Source organism: Natator depressus, chromosome 8 (genome assembly GCF_965152275.1).
Source record: "Natator depressus isolate rNatDep1 chromosome 8, rNatDep2.hap1, whole genome shotgun sequence".
Taxonomy (NCBI): Eukaryota; Metazoa; Chordata; order Testudines; family Cheloniidae; genus Natator; species Natator depressus.
This window is the reverse complement of record NC_134241.1, coordinates 95,529,455-95,542,454: the sequence shown is the minus strand read 5'-3', so window position 1 is coordinate 95,542,454 and position 13,000 is coordinate 95,529,455. Positions and strand designations below refer to the sequence as shown.

At 42.7% G+C, this 13,000-nt stretch overlaps 1 protein-coding gene across 2 annotated transcripts in view; it reads left to right on the top strand.

Moving 5' to 3' along the window:
- The window catches only part of PODN (podocan), a 41,474-nt gene that overhangs the window by 26,878 nt on the left and 1,596 nt on the right, over window positions 1-13,000 (top strand). For both annotated transcript variants that reach the window (XM_074962310.1, XM_074962309.1), the window contains exons 7-10: window positions 985-1,100; window positions 3,130-3,787; window positions 6,426-6,574; window positions 11,785-11,978. In XM_074962310.1, coding sequence (XP_074818411.1) covers window positions 985-1,100; window positions 3,130-3,787; window positions 6,426-6,574; window positions 11,785-11,950 — 1,089 coding nt within the window. In that variant the 3' untranslated portion in view covers window positions 11,951-11,978. The remainder of the gene's footprint in view (window positions 1-984; window positions 1,101-3,129; window positions 3,788-6,425; window positions 6,575-11,784; window positions 11,979-13,000) is intronic.

Below are 13,000 nucleotides of genomic sequence, written 5' to 3'. Positions count from 1 at the left end.
GCCCTGTGGGGGAAAAGAGGAGGACCGAAGAGGGAAATATGCACTTTGTTTCGAAAAAGCATCATCTGCTGGTAGCTGCACATTTACCTGTTGTTTTGACCAGCCCAGGGGAGAGCAACAATAAATGAGGAAGAGCCGCTGGGAGTTGAAAGGGGAGAAACAGGGTTAGTTTTGATGTGACACAGTCATGTTGTCTCTTTCCTCTCTCTGATCACTTTGACACTGGTGTAGCCCCATTGATTGAGATGTTCTATGAGATATGAAGCTCTCCCAGCGTCCAGTGCATTCTTCATATACTTGAATTGTTTTGTGTCTGCCAAATTCAACATTAGTGCCTTATATATTCTAAAAGTGTGGGGGCCCACTTCTAATTCCTGCCTGTAAATGGAATGCACCAACAAATGCAACGTTTTTAGTGTTGGCTCAGGGCAACAGCAAAGCTTTATCTTTTGCTGCCTGTTGGCCACTCAGAAGCCACATTAAGGGGAGAAGGTAGCTTTCTGGAATCTAACTCTTAGGAACTGTACTTTTTGGTAGATAAGGAATATTGTTAGGATTGTAGAATTAGTTGATCCACTTTATAGTGGAATCTGGTTTGCTGAGTCTAGATTCTTTGACCAGGGTTGTTTGATAGGTGAATAGATTGCTTGGGTGAGGAAATTGGAACCTGTACGGTAAGTAAGGCCTTGTTAATGGGCCAAATCCTGCAATTCTCTTACTCTGTCCTCAGTCAGAACTCTTGGGGAGTTATGCCAGAAGAGTGAGTGAGAAAGGACTGCAGGATCTGGCCTACTGTTTGGATATATTTCTCTCTCAGCCTAATAACATCCCCATGTAATATACTATATGCTAGTCCTTCTGATTTTTCATTGCTTCTTATGCCCATGGACATGAGGCCTATGATGCTAGCTGCTCAGACTTGTGCCTGACTATTCTCAAGACTCAGATATTCTCAGCCTAATAATGTGCTTTCTGTGTCTATAGAACAACAAACTAGAGAAGATTCCCAAAGGAGCCTTCAATGAACTTGCGGGCCTTCGAGAGCTGTATTTGCAGAACAACTACTTGACTAATGAAGGGATGGACAATGAAACCTTCTGGTGAGACTCTGCTCTTTAAATTTGGCTGTTTTTTCTTTACATGTACAAGAAGGTACAAGATTTCTATTATAAAATGTGCCATTTTATTTACTGGGTCTATATGAGAAGGCCTAGATTCAGGTGCAGTCACCCAAATGCAAACATATTGGTCAATGGTTTGAACTGGTATCATACAGTGTCTTTAAATAAAGGACACCTATGATCCTAGCCCCCTGGTAGCTACAGGCCCAATCATGCAAAGTACCAGGTGCTTACTGGGAGAGGCCTAGAGTCCTGCTGAAGTCAATAAAAGTTTAGGGCTCCTATTCCTGTTGAAACCAACAGGGAGTGAGATCACTCAGCACTTCTCATGATCAGATCCAAGTGCAGTTTTCTGGACATTAAGGCTAGATCTTCAGCTCTGCTGATTCTCTTTTGTGCTGCTCTCACAGTGCAAAACAGACTTGAAAGCTGCCCTAATTGTGCAGTTAAGGATCACCCTGGCAAGGGGCTACCCCAGTGTAGGAGGAAAGCTGGAGAATGCTGTACTTTGATACTTCCCCAAAGCAAAATGGCCCCTAAGGGTTTTTTACAAGCTGGTGCAATTTAAAATAGCCCTTTGGCTTCTCCATAGTGTGCCATGGGTAAACTGAGGCTCTTGGGATCAGAGTGTCAGGAAGCTACCTTTGCCTTCCCAGTTGTGTGGAGTACTTGACTGGCTGTACCTGAGGATCTGACTCACAGTACATGTCCTGCCCATAACTTGCTATGTGCTCTATAAACCTGTCAGATTATGAAGAAAGGAAAATGCAACAACCCCTTTATTCTTCCCATTACCATTTAGCATCCTCACAATTGCCTAGTAATTTATATGTGGTTTTGCTATTTTTATCTCCAGAATAATGTTTTGTGTAACATTTCTGATAAGGGTTGGATGAGCATAACTCAATCCCTCCGGCTAAGCCACAGATCACCTTTTGCAGTGGGGATGGGGTTTGATCTTTTGCACTCAGTGGTCAGTGAAGGTTGCACAACATAAAGCCATATTTCCTGAAGACTTTTTGGCAATGTAAAATGGGATATGCATTGTCATACAGATTATATCAATTGAGTGTACTGTTTGACTTGAGAAACTATCCAGTTCCAGAAATGTCTGCCTTGAAACACAGAGCTGGGAAATAATACCACTTACCTGCATCCAGTTGGTATAAGAGGCTGGACTGAAGATTTGCTTTAGCTACAACTGAGTCCTTGGAATCTAGTTTGAATAGTTTACACAAAGCAGATCTGGCCTTGAATCACTTCCATAATACTAGGAGGTCACGAGAAGTTCATAATCTTGGCATAGACCTCTGAGCTTACGTTTCTCCCTTTGGTGAGAAAAATTCAGCATCATCTCAAAGGCAAAACTTGTTTTTTTAGTGTGAAAAATACCTTTTTATTTGAAATGAGAGACAGGAGTTAGAGTTGATTGTGATGTAGTCATTTTAAACTGACAGCAGAACTTTCAAATTTTAATGGTCTTTCCACTGCATCTCTGCCTGTCTTTCTGGTGGCATGCAATAACTTTGATCATTCGGCTGTAGTATTTTGCATGTGGTGTTAATAGAGAGAAATACCAAGCTGAAAGGCAGATCTCAGCTCCCTGGCAGATGCTTATGGAATCTAGCCAGCTCTCCTGCAAGTGTAGCTGGTGCTTGATTGCACTGGATATCCCCTAGTGGCCAGTGAAGGAACTACACATTCTGCTGTCCCCACCATGCATCCGATGAAGTGAGCTGTAGCTCACGAAAGCTTATGCTCAAATAAATTTGTTAGTCTCTAAGGTGCCACAAGTTCTCCTTTTCTTTTTGCTAATACAGACTAACACGGCTGCTACTCTGAAACCTGTCCCCACCAGAGGTACATCAAGGACAGAAAGGGAAGTAGCAAGGTGGCCATGATGGGGGGAGAAAGTCTGTTAAAAAGGGGGTAAATCCCCCAGGGAAACATATTATTGTTTCACTTGGGAGTATGTAAATGGAGAATTTTTTCTTTCTGCTTTTCCAAGGAAACTATCCAGCCTTGAATATCTGGATTTGTCCAGCAATAATCTTTCACAAATCCCGAGTGGCTTGCCTCGAAACATCGTCCTCCTTCACCTGGAGAAGAATGCAATTAAGACGATTGGCAGAGACGTCTTGATCCAAATTAGAAACCTTGAGTACCTTCTACTTCACAACAACAAGTTAAAAGCCCGTGGGATTCACCCACAAGCCTTCCAGGGCCTGAAGAAGTTGCACACTGTCCACTTGTACAACAATATACTGGAAAGGATTCCCAGTGGGCTACCTCGGCGAGTGAAGACACTTATGATCCTTCATAACCAGATCTCTGAGATTAACAGGAATGACTTTGCTACTACTTACTTACTGGAGGAGTTAAACTTGAGCTACAATAAGATCACAAGTCCTCATATCCATCGGGAGGCCTTCCGCAAGCTGAGACTGCTAAAGTCCTTGGATCTTTCTGGGAACAACCTCCACACGCTGCCCTTTGGCTTTCCAAAGAACTTGCAGATTCTGAAACTGAAGGAGAACGACATAAGCACCATTCCAAGAAGAGCCCTGGCAGGAATGACAAAGCTGCAGGAGCTATACCTGAGCAACAATAAACTGAAAGTCAATTCCATTTACAGGGGAGCATGGAGGGAACTCAGCAGTCTCCAGGTACAAACACCACCTTCTCTATGGTATTGATAATATGGATGTCTCTTCCCTATTTGCTTGATCCAATTCAGGGAGCATTAATGGTAGATTCAGATTGGTCCTTATTTTCTAGGCCTGCACATTAAGTGCAGGACAGTGTAGAAAGAGGCCATTATCTGATTTTAAAAGACTTGTGGCAGAGTTGTCCTCCTAAATAGAAAGACAGCCGCCATTGTACTGTTATCAGAGGAAACATAAGGATTTCTTTGGTCCTGGATTCTGAAGCTGTGTTATATTTTCAACTGGATATTAATGAGTCATGCAGCTAAAACTCCAGATGCCGCCATACAAATGCTGCTCCCCACCCCCAAGGGTTTTAAATCAGCTTTATTGTGTAGAGTTCTGAAGGGAGGGACACTGGGAGGCAAGGAGTACATAAACAAAACAAGCTGTTAATGCACAAAACATCCATAGCAGCTTACAGTCAGACAAGCCAAGCTGTAGGATTTAGCAGCTCAGCTGGGTAAGGCACCTGGATAGTAGTTAGGAGGCCTGGATTCAATCAACTGCCTGTCCTTTGGTTAATTGTCAGGGAAAGTTGAATAGAAACATAAGGCAGGCAGGAACAATCACATTTGTGCTATGCAAAATGATCTTGCAGTTGTGTCAGTAGCTGAAGGATTTGTCTGCATTTCCTTTTAGGCAAGAGCCGATTCCCTGCGCTAAAAGGTATTGCCCTTGTTATGGCAACCATCCACTGTACCTACATTAGTGCACTGTAAGGAGGGAGCTTTCGTATTTGAAAGCACCGCAGGGATAAGAGATGCAGAGCATATGTGATTCTGGTTATCAGCATTAGGACTTCAGACATGCCAAGAATTTTGATTTGTACAGCCGTTCATCTCATGTTAGTTCTGCTCTTGAAGTCTATGGAGAAAATGGTGCATCAGATTTCAGGTGGTATAAATTGGCATAAATCCATTGAAATTAATGGAACAATGCCAGTTTATACTAGCTGAGGCTCTGGCCCATGGTTTTATCATACCTTCTTAATTTTCTTGTCAACATGGTGCTTTTAATGAAGGCCGGTAAACTAAAGTGTGACTCACTGTATGTTTGTATTCCAAAGCTGGAACTGAGTTTAGAAGGATGATGTCACCAATGAAGATTACAGATGGTGGGATTGTTTCATTGTCGTACTAAAGACATTTATCCATCCTAACCCATCTGTTTTCAAACCAAACCAAATGCTCTTAAGATCTTGGAAGCTTTGATTATTAAGAAGACATAAGCTTCTGTTATGTAGGGGTCTGATTCACTACCACATAACGCTGGTTTTATGCCAGTCACACCACTGTCAAGCCAGAGTAACGCAGAGCCCCTTGCGTCCAGCTGTACCCTACTACACTGTAAACTCTGTTCAAGAAAAATGACATCACTATAACAGGCCCCCTTTTTTTTTTCTTCAAGTAGCCTCTAAGGTCACTGCTTAAGGTTGCATTTGGCACATTGCATTTTTTGAGTGGCTTTATTACTTACTCAGTTATTTCTCTTACAGCATACCGTAATTTATACTTCATTAAGGGGTTGGCCCTGCAGTTCTTACATGAGTAGTCCTGTTGTGGTAGGTTTGACATATTATAGCTGAGTAAGGCCCCGATCCTGCAAATACTTATCCACATGCTTCACTTTGCACATGTGACTATTCCCACTGAAGTCAAGGAAACTACCTGCATGTACAAAGTTAAGCATTTGCATAAACGTTGGCAAGTTTGGGGTCTGAATCCAGAATGAGTGTACTGAAGTCACTGGAATTCCAGATTTGCAGTAACGTAACTCAGAGCAGTGGCCAGATATTATGGCGATTGGTGCTACACCAATATATCTTAGATAGAGAGTTGGAGAAATATTCGGCCCATTTCTTTCTGTAAGACTATAGGTGTGAGTAAGAGTTGTGGCATCAGGCCCTAGCTAATTTAACACATTGGTCTGAAACAGAAACATTTCTTGCCATTTGAAAAGTAATTTTAATCAATGAAGTGTTTGAGAGAATATCATCCAAGGAGTTCTATGCATAATTGAAACCCAGTCTGTTTTTCATTCATTTACAAATAGGCCTGGACTAACGCATGAGGATGGGGATAGAGAAATGTAGGTGCCCTTAAAGAAAGCAGCATGATCTCTGATGTGATACTGCTAGATTAAATTGCACTGTGGGAGGGCAGGACCCCCTGCTTTGGCTGCCCAGAATCCTCCTGGCCACATTGATCTTGACATGAAACAAGGTTGGAAACAATAAAAATCCCTCCACCTTCAACTGAAACTGAACCTTTTTACAGGGTTGAAAATGCTCAGTTTCTCTCCCTCTCAAAATGCTCAGTTTCTTTGTCTCTCTCTCTCTCTCACACACGAACACAAACAAAAGGGAGCCTGTTTGCAGGTGACTTCCTACTCAGATATTCAGACCCAGTAATCCGGGATAGGTTTTGCACATGTACCTAACTTCTGGATGGTTACCCATAGTGATGGTTATCAATACCCATCCTTTTGAGATTCACACATCACCATCTGGTTCACCAGTAATGAAATACGGTTGGTGCTGCTAATGTCTACACTCATCTCTTCAGTTAACCCCTGGCTGTATGACTCTTCCTTTCAGTTATTAGATATGGGTGGCAATCAGCTGATCTCTATTCCATCGGACCTGCCAGGATCCCTAGAATATCTGTATCTCCAGAACAACAAAATCACCATGGTATCAGAGAATGCCTTTGAATCCACACCCAACATAAAGGGAATTTTCCTCAGGTAAGGGCATTTTCTACTTTGAGTCTGCACACAGGATGTTCTGCTTTTTTTTCTCTTTTCTGATTGCTTGCTTCGGGGGTGGGGAGTAAGGAAGGGGAGGCATTTAAAATCCTAGCTTCTCCTATGGGCAACTTGATGGTACAGTAATCCAGGGTGCAGCTAGGTTTATATGCAATGAGGGGTTGTGTGTGCACCTCATACACTCACTCTGCTTTGAGTGTCGCGTCCTTTTAAATTTCAGTGTTTATAAGAATGGGACAGGCAGACAGATTAGAGAGACAGTAGGATGTCAGTGTACATGCTTGTCATGTGCCCAGATATAGCCAGAAACTAAAAGTTTGGAAGGTCTAATTTTAACTCAGTCAGCCTTGCCACTGATTTTCAGTCCTGAATTTCTATAGTATAGCAAATAAAAGCTTGCTAGTGGTTTGGGGGCATGCATGATTATAGCTTTGCGCTGGTAGTTTTGTGGGGAAAGGGTGAGCCCATGATGTGATTATGATGCTTGTATGATCATGGGAGTCATACGGCGATTGGCCTGACCCTCTTAGAGGAAGTGGGATCCAGTGCACCTTGACTGATTACCTGCTGCCTAGCTGAACTTAAGGGGAGATATCTTGCCCTTATAAAGCGGTAGACAGCTATGGGTGGCTGGCAGATTCCTGCAGACACTGCAGGGATTACAAAGGCTCCTGCAGGGCCCTATGTGAGCAATGGGAAAACATGAGTGGAGAAGGTCTGTGGAGAAGGCCATGTCCAAGTATGGGGTGCTGGGAGAGCAGGAAGACAGAGACCCACAGGGAGAAGGGACTATGTGACCAGCTTAGCACTGGGGTAAAAGAAATAAACTTTAAAGAGAGGACAGACCCTCAGAGAGGAGGGGCTGGGCCCAGCTGAAACTTGAATGAAGACTTTGTAGGTTTGAGTTCTATTTTGAATGACTTTGTGCAGCACTTAATGAACTGGACCCCAGAAGGGGAATGTTTTGAATATCTGGACCATGTGGACTTTTAAAGGGGCCCTGAGTGAAGGGGAAATTGAGGCAGGCTTTTGCAGAGGCACCTCTGGCCACCAGGAGGCAATTTGGGAGTGGCTGACCATTTGACAATTGATCTCTGTAGTGTTGCAGATTGATCGTTCTAGTCCTGATGTTGTATGATAACTGATTTTCAATAACCATTTGAAAGTGCCCTGCAGATCTTCTGGGAAGGAGCATTTTCAATCCTGTGCCAAAAAAATGAATCTGATTTCTAATATATGGTGATGTAGCTGTGTTGGTCCCAGATTATTAGAGAGAGACAAGATGGGTGAGGAACTATCTTTTATGGGATCCACTTCTGTTGGTGAGAGAGACAAGTTTTCAAGCTTACACAGAGCTTACTTCAGCCCAGATCTGAGGAAGAGCTCTGTGTAGCTCGAACGTTTGTCTCTCATACCAACTAGGGTTCCTACCTTTCTTATGTCTGGTAACCGGACCCTCAAGGCCCTGCCCTCTGCTCTGCCCTTCCCCTCAAGGCCCCACCCCTGTTGCTTGCTGGATTATCTCCATCCCCCATCTCCCCTTCCAGCTGGGCTCCCTCTGCTCTGGGGCTGGGATGAGAGCTGCTGCAGCCCGACAAGGAGCCCGCCTACAGGTCCCCTTTTCGACCAGACTTTCCGGTCAAAAACCGGGCACCTGACAACCCTATCATCAACAGAAGATGGTCCAGTAAAAGACACGCACCGTGTCTCTCCGATTTCTAATATCTTCTATGAATCTAAAGAATCTACAGTGCAGAGGAAATACATAAACCATACATTTGTTCAGCTCCTGGCTCTAGTCATTATCCTTGCTACAGAGGTTGGGGGGACCCCAAAACCAGCATGCCATGTTTGCTGAAGAGGAGATCTCTTACCATTGGTAACAATCAGCAATATTACAGCAAATCTTTTCAACATGGCCGTTTATGCACTTTGTGTGAAACATGCAGAAGCACATTCTCAAGTGTGCTATGGCCACTTTACACATCTCAGGTGGCACAAATGGTTCAGATCACACACAAGTGGCAGGGCCATACAGCCATATCCCCCACTGCCATTGTCCTGCACTGAACAGAACTTGCCTGCAGAAGAGTGACCTGGAATATAGGGATAGAAACCCAAAGTTTCAAACTAGTTCATAGCCTTATATTCAGAATTTCAAGTTAATTAAGGACAGAGACTAGAGCTGGGTCAAACTTTCAAAACAAAAAGTGAAACTCACCAGCTTTCAGTGCAAACCCCAAACTTGGGCCAAGTTCACTCACTTCTATAAACTTTTCAATGAGTAAGTTTCATACAAGCCTGGGACAATTTATTGTATTGCCTGAGCTCTGTTCAAATTCACAACTCATGAGCATGAAAAGCCCTACAAACCAAGAGGTCTCAGTTTCCCACAGCGCTGACAGAGACTTGATATTTTCCCATCCTTTAGATACAGATGTCTATCCAGGATGCAATTTAGATTAAATAGCATTGAACTAGAAACTCCACCAGATGAAGAGTTTGTTTTTTAACTATATACTTGGTAGGTGTAAGGGCCACATCCTCATCTCTCAGCGTAAATCCAAACTGTGGTGACTAACTTAAATGGAGTTACTCAGGATTTACACCAGTGCAGGTGAAATCAGTTTTTGGTCCAGTAAATGTATGTATTTTTATTACTCTAACAGACTGATGTTGGCAATACTGCTCAGACAGGATTTATAAAACCCCTGGTTAGTATGGAATATTTGATTAATCTGATGTTTTATCCCTGCAGTAATGTGTTCAAAAGCCTGGGATGTGCATGGCATAGTGAGCTTTATATGGTCTGATCTTATTTCTTTACATGCAATTAAACTGCTTTGTGTAACCTACAGATTTGAATCATTCCTTCCTGGATAATTTGATTTGCTTACTATGCAATAATTTAAAAGCCTATTGTCTGTGAATCCAGCTGCTCAGAGTTCTGAGAATTTAGTGAGAACTTGGATGCAGATCAGAAACCAAATTTATATAAAAATGTGTGTATATAAAACAAATACGCAAAAACGTCTTGCTATACTATTCAGTAAAAGGCCTTGTCAGCCTAAGATATATTTGTCAACAAGAAGCCGTGCGTCATCATACCATTGTAAAACAATAGCATGTGCATCTGGGAATATTTAAGAGAATATAACAGTGACCACATTCAAGAGTGATGGGCCATGCAATAGACATGAATGAGCCTTAAAAATACATATTAGTGTGTTTACATTGTTTACAGATTAACAATTGTTGCACTTTGTTGTGTTTCTGCAGGTAGCCTTTGAGTCAATATTTAAGGGGATAAAATCTAAAACTATCAACAGGTGTCCTTGAGTCTCATAGACAAGCACACTATACTTTGAGAGAGACATTGGACCAATTTCTGTTGGTGGAAAGTACAAGCTTTCGAGCTTCATAGAGTTCTTCTTTAGATCTGGGGAAGGAAACCAGAGTGTCTGAGCTAAATACAAATTGGGATGGATTGTTAAGCACAAAGGTTTACTCACCCTGTAGGAGATCACTTAAAATGAACTGGGCAATTTAGGGTTTGGCAGTGTTGTGTGTTACAAATTGTTGTAATGAGCCATAAAACCAGTGTTTCCGAGGCCACGGTTTTTAGTGTCCAGCAGAGTTATGAATGTAAGTTGCCAGGCTCCTCTTTGGAAGGTGTTGTGCAGGTTTCCTTTGGAGGACGAATACTGAGAAGTCAGATAGGGAGTGCTCGCTTTGTGGAAAGTGTTGGTTGCCGGGTGACCTGGTATTTTTGTCTGTGTGAGTTCATTTGAGAGTGTAGTGATTGTCTGGTTTCATCCATATAGTTGATGTTGGGGCATTTGATGCACTGGATAATGTTGTGATAGGTGTGTGTAAGACTGATGAATCTTGAAAGGTTGTGTGGGATTTTGATCATGGTGGCAGACGAGATATGTCTGCAGGTTTTTTATCTGATGTTCTGGCAGGGTCTGGTGCCACTTCAATTTGGTGGGTCCTGGTCTGTGGGGAACTTGCCTCTGCACACCATCTTCAAAAGCAAGCCTGGGAACTTAAATTCATAACTCTGCTAGATGTGAAAAACCATGGACTCAGAGACCCTGGTTTTATGGCTCATTGCAACTATCTGTAAAACACCCCACTGCCTTCTAACCTTCAATTACCCATTTCATTTTATGCGGTCTCCTACAGCAGCGTTTCTCAACAACCAATCTGTGGACTGGTGCCAGTCCCTAAGATCTCCCTCACACAGTGTAGGAAGGCAACAAGCCGGTCCCTGGAATCAAAAAGGTTGAGAAAGATTATCTCCCCTACCTTGTCTCTCTCATATTCTGGGACCAACACAACTACAACATCACTGCAAACACACTATACTTTGAAACTTAGGACATGCAGCTGGTACCATTTCCCTGTGGGAGGAAAAGTACTGGGTGCTGGGATAAAGAATACATAGGGGAGACTTTCCAATACTGTGATTTTTCTCTGCTGTGTACAGCTGTAGAAATTAGGGGCAGGGTAATAGATGGAATCTGGAACAATTGTTTCTCTGACAGCCAGATCAGTTGGAATCCCAGTGAGCAGTTACTCTGTGTATCACTCACATTTTCAGGATTTCCCTGCTGTAAAAGTCCTTTGTCAATTGTGGTAGTTAAAAATAATCAGGGTATATAAATAACTGCCTCACCTGGCTGCTCACAGATCATTACCTTCCATCTCTTCCTCTCCCCATCCAAAAGGGCCAAGTCCTCTGGTTTTACTCAGTCCTCAGCCAGAAGTCTCAGTTTTGTCTGAGTAAAAACCACTTATGGACTTCAGGATTTGGCCCCTGCATTTTGGCATCCAGGCTGTTGAACCTGGGACTTATTAAAAAAGGTCCATCTTTAAAAGGCCCTGCTCTCAGAAGTGTCATCCTAGAGTCAGGCCAATCAGCATTTGAACTTTGAACAATGCTGCTTTTTTAGGCTGGTACAATACTTCTCGGAGTGGAATTGTGTGCCAGGCTGAAGTTATGGCAAGTTTGTACCCAGGCTACCTTCTTATCTCCAAACACTCCTGTGTTTGTAGAAGGTGTACTGTACTTTGCATCTACAGAGATTATATATTGTAACATAAAGGCAAAGTTCAAAATTAGAATGTAGCACACTGCAGAGAACAGTTATTTTAAACACAGCGGTCACACTTTTGTTTTGAAGGTACAATAAGATAGCGGTTGGAGCAGTGAAGGAAAGTACATTCCAAAGCCTAAAGCATTTACAGGTGCTGGATATTGAAGGGAACTTTGAATTCAGTGATACTTCAAAGAACAGGGATAATTCAGAAGAGGAGGAGGAAGAAGAAGAAGAGGAAGAATCAAGATAACTATGCACATACTCAAGCACATCATGTGGTAGGTAACCATCCTACTATACCTACTCAAGGGTCCAATCCTGAAACCTTTACATAAGTAACCTTAATTCACAAGAGTAGTGCAATTGAAGTAAATGGAATTACTCATCCTGGGTAAGAGTTGGAGTATTGGACTCAAAGACCCACCTGAAAATATAAAGGGACAGAGATGGCACAGTCAAAGCTGGTTGGAAAATTTCTCTTAAAAAATCATTGTGAATCTGGTGTTTATCAAAAATACTGGACAGACCCTAGCAGCCTCTGATTATCCCCGCAGCAGGTACAGCACTGGAAGCAGCCGCACTTTCCAATTTGCCCCCATGATGTGTCTCAGCTATGGCCTGGTGGGATGGCCTCTTGGGATGACAAAGTCTCCATGCCCACTTGCAACCCACATTGATACCAGTGTGGCTCTTTGATCCACTCAAATAGCTGGACTGCATTTAGAGGCTTCTGTCTGCTAATGCCTGTGAGCTAATAATCCTGTAGCTCGAGGCTCATGCTTTTAGATCCAGATAATGACCCATCCATAGGGTCACTATTACATATTCACCACCCCTTCCAAGGCTGAAACAAGAGTCCCAGTTGTAGCGGGGGTGGTATTTGTATAGTTAGTGCTGTCCATTGTGGGTTGTACTGAAACCATTACTACTCATTTCACATAGGTTCAGTGAAGAGCCTCCAGATCATGACAAGTCCAGGTCACTAACAACCTGGGCTGATTTTGAGCTGGTGACCTAGAGATGGAGAGCTCTGTATCTCATTACCAATCTGATTAGCCAATTAATCCCTCTATTTGAACTTTTTTCTCTCTTCTATTGTACATGATAAGGTGGAAGAACAGCAGTGTTTGGAGACCACTGATTATTTAAAAGTATAATGAGGTTCAAAAAAGAATTAGATAAGTTCATGTAGGACAGATCCCTTAATAGCTATTAGCCACGATGGTCAGGGATGCATCCTCAAGTTCTAGTTCTCTCTAAACCTCTGACTGCCAGAAGCTGGGACTGGACGACAGGTGAT